The sequence below is a fragment of the Bombyx mori genome, chromosome 9 (assembly GCF_030269925.1).
Source record: "Bombyx mori chromosome 9, ASM3026992v2".
Lineage (NCBI taxonomy): Eukaryota > Metazoa > Arthropoda > Insecta > Lepidoptera > Bombycidae > Bombyx > Bombyx mori.
Window position 1 is genome coordinate 16,224,594 of NC_085115.1, and position 11,149 is coordinate 16,235,742.

The 11,149-nt window shown below is 41.4% G+C and overlaps 2 protein-coding genes and 1 non-coding gene across 3 annotated transcripts; 1 reads left to right on the forward strand and 2 right to left on the reverse strand.

The window, feature by feature from the left end:
- Nucleotides 1-577: 577 nt before the first annotated feature.
- LOC101744263 (uncharacterized) lies at nt 578-2,928 on the reverse strand. Its single transcript, XM_038013068.2, has 2 exons — nt 2,794-2,928; nt 578-2,623 (listed from the first exon to the last, which is right to left on the reverse strand). Exon 2 carries the CDS (start codon nt 2,609-2,611, stop codon nt 779-781), a length of 1,833 nt encoding a protein of 610 aa, XP_037868996.1. The 5' UTR covers nt 2,612-2,623; nt 2,794-2,928; the 3' UTR covers nt 578-778.
- Nucleotides 2,929-7,447: 4,519 nt separating this feature from the next.
- On the forward strand, nt 7,448-7,981 carry LOC101738813 (craniofacial development protein 2-like). Its single transcript, XM_004931210.2, has one exon. The coding sequence runs from the start codon at nt 7,448-7,450 to the stop codon at nt 7,979-7,981; it is 534 nt and encodes a 177-aa protein (XP_004931267.2).
- Nucleotides 7,982-10,865: 2,884 nt separating this feature from the next.
- Nucleotides 10,866-10,938, reverse strand: TRNAR-CCU (transfer RNA arginine (anticodon CCU)). The gene has a single exon. It is a non-coding gene; the product is annotated as a tRNA-Arg (tRNA).
- Between the last annotated feature and the right edge of the window lie 211 nt (nt 10,939-11,149).

Sequence of the window (11,149 nt, forward strand, 5' to 3'; positions counted from 1 at the left end):
ATTGGCATAGTTATTTAGAACAACTCGCGCCCTCCCACCAAGCATACTGGCGACTAGCTAGGACTCTCAAATCCGAAACTACCGCTACTATGCCTCCCCTCGTACGCCCTTCAGGCCAACCACCGGCATTCGATGACGATGACAAGGCTGAGCTGCTGGCCGATGCACTGCAAGAGCAGTGCACCACCAGCACTCAACACGCGGACCCCGAACACACCGAGTTAGTCGACAGGGAGGTCGAGCGCAGAGCTTCCCTGCCGCCCTCGGACGCGTTACCCCCCATTACCACTGACGAAGTTAGAGACGCGATCCACAACCTCCAACCTAGGAAGGCACCCGGCTCCGACGGCATCCGCAACCGCGCGCTAAAACTCTTGCCAGTCCAACTGATAGCAATGTTGGCTACAATTTTAACCCGGCGAGCATGAGGTGAAAAAAAGTTACATCAAGAATGTGGCAGGGTATGACATACCCATATTTTGTTGTACTATAATATTGTTCTTATTATTATTTACTCAATTATGTTGATCTTATTTTGTAAAATAATGGTTTATTTAATGGCATTCAATGAAAGAAGTTTTTAATTATGAAATTATTATTATTTATTAATCTTTTTCTTAAACACAGTAATTTTAGCAACAAACATTTAGAGGTTTACAAAAATCAACAATTTAACAAAAATATTATTCTTTGGAATATAAATCAACCTAATACTGAAAGATAATGAGATTCTTTTCATTATAAAACATATAATTATTTTTTTAAACTAAAAATATGATCAAAGACTACTGTCGAGTTCAGCACAATTTTCGCAAAGAAATTTTGCGTGCTCCATACATATGGGCTTGGCACAAGCATTGCAGGAATGCTTGGTTTTTCTATCCTTCTTGTATGGACAATCCTGGCATCTGACATATCGCCCAGGTACATTCACATGTCTTGGTGATGGTTCACCTAGCTGTTTCTCGATTCGCTGGCGGAGGTAGGTGGGAATATTTTTCTTTTTATTTCTTGAATGCAGATGTTCGTAAATCATTGATAAGCCCAAACTACGAATGAATTCTGTTCTCTTGATCGTAACGTTTTTATTTGTTCGATAAATAATGCAAGCATTTATAGCTGCCATGTTCAAGACACCATAGAATAAAGTCATAGGCCATCGTTTACTGTTGCGAGAAACGTTGTAATTGGCACACAACTCATCAACCACATCAACGCCAGCTTTGGTCGAATTATAGAATGTTATCATTTCAGGTTTTTGTTTCTCTCCTGTAGATTCATCTATTGAGTTATCATGATGCATGGTGGACATAACAACAACCACCTTGTTCTTCTTTGGCGCATAGGAAACGAGTGTAATATCTTTTTGAAACCCAAAGACTGAACTGTTAGGTTGTCTGTCAGTTCTAATGAAAGATTCGGGAATCTGTCTCTTGTTTTTTCGTACAGTTCCAACCGACGTGAGTCGATACTCATTTAGTAGATGCAGCATTAGCTCATATCCGGTGAACCAATTATCGAATGTCACGTTGCGATGTGATCGTGCAACTGGTTGAATGAGTCTCTCCACTACTTCAAAGGGTCTATTACTAACTGCATATGGTCCCGACGGTTGTTTTCCTGCGTACACTTCCAAATTCACGACATAAAAGTTTTTTGCATCGACTAGAGCCAAAATTTTTATACCGTACTTGGCTGGTTTATTTGGAATGTAGACACGAAACAGGCATCGACCTCTAAATGATAGTAGCATCTCATCGATAGTCAGAAACTCACTTGGGGAGTACGCATTCTGACAGCATTGAACAAACTGGTCAAAAATGCTTCTGAAGGCAGCCATATTATCAGTTTGTTTACGCTCATCTCTCGTAGATTTGTCATCAAAACGAATATTATTTTGCAGAAACTGAAATCTCTGGAGTGACATTGTGGTGCGAAATATATCAACGCCAGTTCCATCGGTTCGCCAAAGATCTTTCAAACTCTGTCGATTAGATTTGATAAGGCCAGCTAAGTACAATAATGCAATTAATGCTTTCAATTCACATAATGTGGTTTCTTGCATGTAGAAAGAAGTTTCAGCACTCGAATTTTCAGCAGCAGTTTTGGTTTGTCTATGGCGAATTGACGAATTAGTGTGGGTCAAAATTTCTTGTAGCATATCTGAAGTGACAAAAATATTCCAGCATTCATACTCTGTAGAAGCATCCCTTGCAATATTTTTTACTTGAGCTTGCTCTGTTACGATGTTTTCGGAACGAAGCCTTACGTTTGGACGTTGACAATTTTTATACCACTTGGTACCGTCTTTTGACGTATAAAAAGGGCCACTCACTTGTCGAGAAGCTGAAGCTCTCTGCCTGACGAGAGACAATGGTAAATCGTCATCGGGGTCACTATCTGATTCGTTTGCTATTATTGCATTTGCTTCTTCCTGCCTGGAGTTGGATGGAACATCAACTGAATCTATCCGCTCTTCTTCTGTGTCATAATTCACTTCGTGCTCACTACAGTGATCGGTTTCATCTTCTGAACTGGATTCATCAGAATAATCACTTAGCTCCTCCTCTAACATGGCACGGATTCGCTCTTCTTGTCTTTCAATATCCATTTTGATCAAAAACTGAAAATAATAAAAAAAAACTCAACTAAAGGAACGAAAGACAACCGATACAGTAAATCATAAAAAAAGAACAATGGATAACATAAAAATACCAATAAAACAGTTGAAATTAATAATCGGAAAAATTACATAAAAAAAATACGTCAACAATGAGGCAGGGTATAACATACCCGAAACAGGTTTGCACACGAATATCTCGCCGGTGTCCCGTGCCACACTGCGATCACGCCACTATCCCCTCCCGCACGCTCCTGCCTCCAGCTACTGAGCGCGCTAGTGTTGTCAGACGAAAATTTTATAAAATACACAACTTTAAAATTTTACCAGGGTATGAGATACCCTGCCTCATGCTCGCCGGGTTAAATGCCGCTATGACGCACTGCATCTTTCCCGCGGTGTGGAAAGAAGCGGACGTTATCGGTATACATAAGCCGGGCAAACCGACAAACGAAACTTCTAGTTACCGTCCGATTAGTCTCCTCCCGACGATAGGAAAAATTTACGAACGGCTCCTTAGGAAACGCCTCTGGGATTTTGTTACCGCGAACAAAATTCTCATAGACGAACAGTTCGGATTCCGCTCTAAACACTCGTGCGTACAACAAGTGCACCGCCTCACGGAGCACATCCTGATAGGACTAAATAGGCGTAAACAAATCCCGACCGGCGCCCTTTTCTTCGACATCGCGAAGGCGTTCGACAAAGTCTGGCACAACGGTTTAATTTACAAACTGTACAACATGGGAGTGCCAGACAGACTCGTGCTCATCATACGAGACTTCTTGTCGAACCGTTCGTTTCGATATCGAGTAGAGGGAGCTCGTTCTCGTCCCCGTCAACTGACCGCCGGAGTCCCGCAAGGCTCCGCGCTCTCCCCGTTATTATTTAGTTTGTATATCAATGATATACCCCGGTCTCCGGAGACCCATCTAGCGCTCTTCGCCGATGACACGGCTATCTACTACTCGTGTAGGAAGATGTCGCTGCTTCATCGGCGACTCCAGATCGCAGTAGCCACCATGGGACAGTGGTTCCGGAAGTGGCGCATCGACATCAACCCCACGAAAAGCACAGCGGTGCTCTTCAAAAGGGGTCGCCCTCCGAATACCACTTCGAGCATCCCACTCCCTAATAGGCGCGCAAACACCTCCGCCGTTAGCCCCGTCACTCTCTTTGGCCAGCCCATACCGTGGGCCTCGCAGGTCAAATACCTAGGCGTCACCCTCGACAGAGGGATGACATTCCGTCCCCATATTAAAACGGTACGCGACCGTGCCGCCTTCATATTAGGACGTCTCTACCCTATGCTTTGCAAGCGAAGCAAACTGTCCCTCCGTAATAAGGTAACTCTCTACAAAACTTGCATACGCCCCGTCATGACGTATGCAAGCGTAGTGTTCGCTCACGCAGCCCGCACCAACTTGAAGCCCCTTCAGGTTATTCAATCCCGATTCTGCAGGATAGCCGTCGGAGCACCATGGTTCCTGAGGAACGTGGATCTCCACGATGACCTGGACCTTGACTCTGTCAGTAAGTATCTACAGTCGGCATCGCTGCGCCATTTTGAGAAGGCGGCACGACATGAGAACCCTCTCATCGTAGCCGCTGGAAATTACATACCCGACCCAGTAGACCGAATGGTAAACCGTCGACGTCACCCAAAGCACGTCATTACGGATCCTCCTGATCCATTAACGGTGCTCTTAGGCACCACAAGCACCGGTCACCGTCCTCGTCGAACCCGTCGCTTGCGACGAAGGGCTCGACGAGCGAACTAACCCATAGACACAGCCCACTGAGTTTCTCGCCGGATCTTCTCAGTGGGTCGCGTTTCCGATCCGGTGGTAGATTCTGCGAAGCACTGCTCTTGCTAGGGTCAGTGTTAGCAACTCTCCGGTTGAGCCCCGCGAGCTCACCTACAAACGTTAGGGTGAAGCTGAAATAGCCTCTCAAGGCTATCAGCATAGGTAGGAAAAAAAAAAAAAAAAAAAAAAAAAAAAGGGAACAAACTCGTAGCTCAATTTAAAGGAAAAAAAAACAATTACTAAGCTCAGCATAATTTTAGTAATATCATACTTCGTGAGACAAAAATAATCAAACATCATCAACACGACTTGTATAGTCTATCTGATGGTTCAGAACCACGTTGCATCACACGTGCGCTTAGAGCACTATAAACATACATCCACTGTAATAATTATCCCCGCAATAAATCGTTGTTTGAAATTTTTATTTGGTAAAATATACATTGTGGAAGACTATTCTTCTAAAACATATACAGTGAGCTTATTATTATTATATTGGCTTATATTGATGCATGCTTACATAATGCTGAGCTAACATCAAAGTATCGACTGAACCCTATCGATATCCTCACCTCACTAAGCCACTAATGACCGCTGTATCCAGGTGAATCGTCCACACATCATTACAACTCGTTACGTGCCGGATTTCCGCCGTGTGACGAACTAAAGCACCGTGTAATATGCACCAGACAGAAATATACATGGTTTGTTTTTTATTTCGAAAAAATATTTTTATTTTTTCGTATTCGTTTACTTTTTTATGTCACTTCACAGGTAAGTTAAAAATATTGAAATAAATAAATAAAAAACGTCTAGACTCCATGCCATATTTTTTTTTTTGCGCAAAAAGTAAAACAACAATTCGAAATGCGCAACTTTCTAAAATTCATAAAAGACTGTTAATGCTGCTTTTCATCGCATATTCTAAATTCGAAAAAAAAGGTGAAAACTTCTAATTGGCTATAAAACCGACTACACCTGTCCCAAGTCAGATCTCGTCCAATCAGAAGACATCGCACCTGTCAGGTCGATATAAAGGCGTGGCGCATACCTTGACTACCTGCTCTGTAACACCCATCACGTAAAAAGGTATTTGTTAAAAAGCTTTGCTTAAACCAGAACCTTTTGTTTTGCTTAAACCATACATGATTGCTTTGTGGCAACTGTTTTCTTTGGGTTCCGACCATCAATGTATCTGATAAGTAAAGAAGATTGTCATGTGGGAGCTGTGATTATAAAAATGAAGTAATAAACTCTATCTTGAATCTGAAATATTTATCATAACCATAATACAAGGGATCACTTTATTTTATGCAACACAGTCATAAACTAGAAGTAATCTGACGTCTGAAGAAAGAGATAGCAAGAGTTCTCATGCATCTCACGTTATGGTGATTATAGATTAATACCTACTTAGCATCAAGAGAGCTGTTAGGTCATCTGTAGCTTACAGTTACTAATAATAATACCAACATGAGCTTATCCTACCCGGACTGACCCGATGGCGCAGTAGTTAGCGGTTTTGATTGTTGCGCCAAGGGTCCTAGGTTCGATTTCCACATCGGGTCAACATTGTGTGATAAATAGGTTTATTTGCTCTTTGTCTGGGTGTTTATTATCTTTTTATGTATATATTTAAATATATATAAGTATGTTTATCAGTCTTTGGTACCCATAGCACTGGGAATCCTTAATTGGGATCGGATGACAGTGCGTAATTTGTTCCCAGCTATTTATTATTACTAGTGGTCCCGCAGTAGTCGATATTCGACTATAATTAATTTATAAGTTTGTACACTATTATAATTCTATTGTCAAAGACTATTAAACTTCTATAATCACAGATTTCGCCAATACTACACTTTAGACAAATATTAATAAAGACAAACAATATTTAATCTATTCTGAATTTGACCAAAGACTTTAAGGAAAGTTTGACAATAAGCAAAGAGTATATTAATAGATGGTAGTGTGAGTAATGTTTTTTTATTGATTTAATGTATTTTTTATGCACAATTTGCACAAATTTAAAACAAATTAATATTCTGCACTCCTTCTCTATATTCTCTATAAGTGTGGGAAATTTCATACTCCTCCGTCCGCGCGATTTTCGTAAAAAGGTATACAAAGTTTTTGCTTCACGTATTAATATAGAGATTATCGGATTGAGTTAAAATGTTGTGTAATTTTTGACAATTCAGAGAAGGTTTATGTCACAGTACCATTAGCGTACGACAGGTGGCGCGTGTATACTTTTAGTAAATGGGTGTTTACACATTTAGCAAAGATTATCGCGGTGCGTGTCTTAACCCAGCACTGTTCAATAAACTACCAGCCGCAATATTTAGCATCGTTAAAATGAATTAAAGTGTCTTCCTCGTTCGAAAGCTTTTGAAAATAAAATAATTCGAATTTTAATATTATTTAGTAGGAACGGAAGCGTATGGTACATTTATCTTTATATATTACATGTGTTTTAAGAAAAATTAATATTAAATCACCAATTAAGCCATCCGTTTCTAAAATAACCTATTTTTCGTGTTAATGTGTTTTTTAAAAGAAAATCTTTTTTTTTTATTGCCCTTGTAGGCAGACGAGCATACGGCCAACCTGATGGTGAGTGGTTACCGTCGCCCATGAACTTCAGCGATGCCAGGGGCAGAGCCAAGCCGCTGCCTACCGCAAATCGGTTATATTAAATGGTACTGTCTCACTCATAGGTATATTGAGACGGGTATGTAGGCTAAGGGGGAGTAAGGGGAAGGTAATCAACATCTCTGCCATCCCAAATGTTAACCTCACCTGCACGCGCTGGATGGCGGCGGAAGACAATTGGCTTCCGTGGTACTTCCTGCTAGATAACCAACGAGGCTCTGGCGACCGAGCAAGTAGCGGTATAACTACATACCTACCTAGAGTAGAGGCTACAGCAGCCTTGAGGTCCAAATAATCTCTAAAAGTGCTGGAGCAGAAGGCAACGGGAAACCACTGCTACTATTTTCCCATTAAAGTTATGGAAATGTCTAAAAACAATTTTAAGAAGGCGAGCGATCCGCGTGGCATCCGGCGCCATGATCTTTCCGGGGATCAGGGTGTGAAATGTGCTACCGGCCAGGACGATGTAGGCAACCAGGCATCTCCTGGAAAATATGCTACTGGAAGGAGAACCATACAGCTACGCAACAAGATTCGCGTCGGTACATGGAATGTTCGTGGTCTCCTCAAGGATGGCAAACTGAAGATCTTGGAAAGCGAGCTAGAGAGATGTAACTCCACTATTACTGGCATTAGTGAAACTCACTGGAAGGATAGCGGCCACTTTGACACAGGGAAACATACCATATATTACTCCGGAAAAGAAAACAACAGCTTTGCCGGTGTGGCTATTGCTATACCAAAACTGTGGAATAATTCTGTCCTGGGCTACAACCCTGTTAATGAGAGAATTATGTCTATAAAAATTGATGCTTCACCAGTTCCAATAAATATAGTCCAAGTTTATGCACCCACATCGACAGCTGATGATGATATCATGGAAACTTTCTATAAATGAACTAGAAACTTGCATGGATCAAGTCCCAAAGAGAGAGCCTCTGATTGTCTTGGGAGATTTCAATGCGAAGGTAGGTAGCACAAAAAATGAATCTGGCCTGCGCCACATAGTAGGGCTATATGGTCTGGGTACACGTAATGACAGGGGCGAACGCTTAATTCAATTCGCCGCCGATAACAACCTCACTATAATGAACACCGTTTTTAAACAACATCCAAGGCGCCTATATACGTGGACCAGCCCTGACGGCAAACACCGTAACCAGATCGATTACGTTATGATCAGAACTAGATGGAGGAGCTCGATATGTAACGCACACACATTGCCCGGAGCAGATTGTCTCTCTGATCATGAACTGTTGATATGTGGCCTGAAACTTAAACTGCGCAACTGCACTACCAAAAGAATATCAAGACGTATTGAAATTGTAGACAGAGAGGCCTTTTATGAATCTCTGCAAAATGTAAAAGGTACCTCGACGAATGCCATCCACGATGGTGAGTCGGAGTCACTTTGGCAATCAGCCAAAACAATAATTAAGGACGCAGTTAAGATCTCCCAGCCCAGGCTAGGGGTTGCAAAACGCCAGCATTGGATGTCGTGGAGCACTTGGAAACTCGTAGAAAAGCGACGCAAGGAAAAAGCATCTGGAGCTAGCATGGAAAAACTAAATCTGCTAAGTTCTGAAATACAAACTGCTTGTCGGAGAGATCGCAATATGGAGCTCAACACTATTTGCACAGAACTCGAACGGCACGCTCAGAAACTCGAGACAAGGGATCTTCACATAAAAATAAGAACGATTACAAAACAATTCAAGCCAAAGTCCTGGGCAATAGAGAACTCTGCTGGTAACACTGTTACAGAAATTAAGCTGATTGTCAGGGTATGGGAGGAATACTGCAAATCCTTGTTTTTAGATAAGCAAAGATTACTGATCCCTGAATCTAAGTACGCAATGCCCACAGAACAAGAACCGTCTATATTGAGAGTGGAAGTAGAGGCCGCTATAAAACACCTCAAATGTGGCAAGGCTACAGGGGTTGATGAAATTCCCATAGAGATATTTAAGATGATGGGGGATATTGGTGTAGATACTTTACACTCAATTTGTCTGCAAATATGGAATACGGGAGAGTGGCCTAAGGATTGGTCACATTCCTTGTTCATTCCACTGCATAAAAAAGGGTCGACTAAAAGGTGTAATAATTTCCGCCTAATATCTCTGATATCCCACGCGAGCAAGGTCCTTCTTTCTATTCTAAATAAGAGACTACAGGCATATGTGGGTCGGGAGATCGCAGAAGAACAAGCCGGATTTGTGAAAGGAAAAGGAACACGCAAACAAATTCTCAACCTAAGACAAATCATAGAAAAAGCGCGTGAGTTCAATAAACCGCTGTTTATTTGTTTTGTGGATTTTCGCAAAGCTTTTGACACCGTTAAGTGGTGGAAGCTGTGGGAAGTACTAATAATAATGGGAGTACCAGAACATCTAGTTTATCTCATTAAGAGACTTTATGAAGACGGCACAGCTGCTGTTCGCGTGGATGGAATAGATTCCGAAAATTTTAAGACTCAAGCTGGTGTTCGACAGGGATGTATTCTCTCCCCTCTTTTGTTTAATATCTACACCGAATACATAATGCGGATGGTTTTAGAAAACTGGGACAAAGGTGTTTCAATTGGAGGTCGACTGATATCAAACCTTAGATATGCAGACGATACTACTCTTTTTGCAACGTCACAAGCCGACGTAGAACAGTTTCTTTCGCTTCTGGAAATAACTAGTTCCAACTTTGGCCTTGCCATAAACCGCGATAAAACTAAAGTGATGGTGGTGGATCGTAAGAATAACAATCGATCTGATTTACACGAAATAGCAAATTGCGAAGTTGTCCAGAGTTACATCTACCTGGGATCCACAATCACAAATACTGGAAGTTGCGAAGAAGAAATTAAAAGACGTTGTGCCGTGACACGATCAGCCGTGGAAAAGCTCACAAAAATATGGAAAGATCGCCGTATAACTAAAAATACCAAAGTTCGCTTAATGAGGTGCTTAATATTTCCTATTTTCCTATATGGAGCAGAAACATGGACGATCCATCAAAAATGTCGTAAAAAGATTGACGCCCTTGAGATGTGGTGCTGGAGACGCTTGCTGAGGGTAAAATGGACTGCTCATCGCACTAATGTATCCATCCTCAAAGAGCTCCAAATCAAACAAAGGCTTTCGTCGATTGTGCAATTGCGAATCCTTAATATGTTTGGACATATCATTCGTAATGAAAGGTCATTGGAACGTTTAGTGGTTCAAGGAAGAGTAGACGGCCAACGCTCTCGCGGCCGATCACCCACAAGGTGGACAGACTTGGTTAAGTTTTCTACGAAGTGTTCCCTTACTGAGTGTACACGTACCGCCACAAATAGAGAGAGATGGAGAAGCCTCTCAAAAGCCGCAACCAAATATTAAGACTTACGTAACCACGACCACTCCGCCAGGAGTGAACGACTGAGAAGAAGAAGAAGAAATGTAGGCTCTATCTATCTACGAGAAATGTCAGATGTATGTCAGATAAGTTATATTATGTTCTTTGTGGTATCTCAAAGGCCTAATAGCGCGACAAACTATTAGGTTTAAAGATAGCCATTTTGAAAATATTAAAATCAGGACTTCGGATAATTCGGATAATCTGGCCTCATGCCCAAAGGTGAGACGCTTGAAAGTTTTGTATTTTTAATAAAACTTTTCACTTTACACCTAAAAATAATTCAATGCATTGCATTTGTTGTGTTTTGGTAAACAATATAACAAAGTACTAAGTAATTAGATAAAACAGTTTAACGAGTATATAAAAAAATAAAAAAAGCAAAAAAGGCGTACCCCTGGTGGGACTCGAACCCACAGTCCCCGGCTTAGGAGGCCGATGCCTTATCCATTAGGCCACAGGGGCGACACTTGCAGATGTCAAATTAATGATTACATTTTAACTAATACTACGCGTGTACTTTACTATGATTATTATAAAGTTCTAGGCAGCAGGCTACTAAACATTTTACAAATGTAATCCGCGGTGTAATAGATACAGTAACACATTGCGAAGAGACACTTTTTGCTCTTTTTATAGCACATAGCTTCAGCTCGTATGAGTAGCATTGTGCTAC

Coding starts and splice junctions, on each gene's coding strand:
- LOC101738813 (XM_004931210.2), top strand. CDS start 7,448: ATGTCTAAAAACAATTTTAAGAAGGCGAGCGATCCGCGTGGCATCCGG.
- LOC101744263 (XM_038013068.2), bottom strand. CDS start 2,611: ATGGATATTGAAAGACAAGAAGAGCGAATCCGTGCCATGTTAGAGGAG.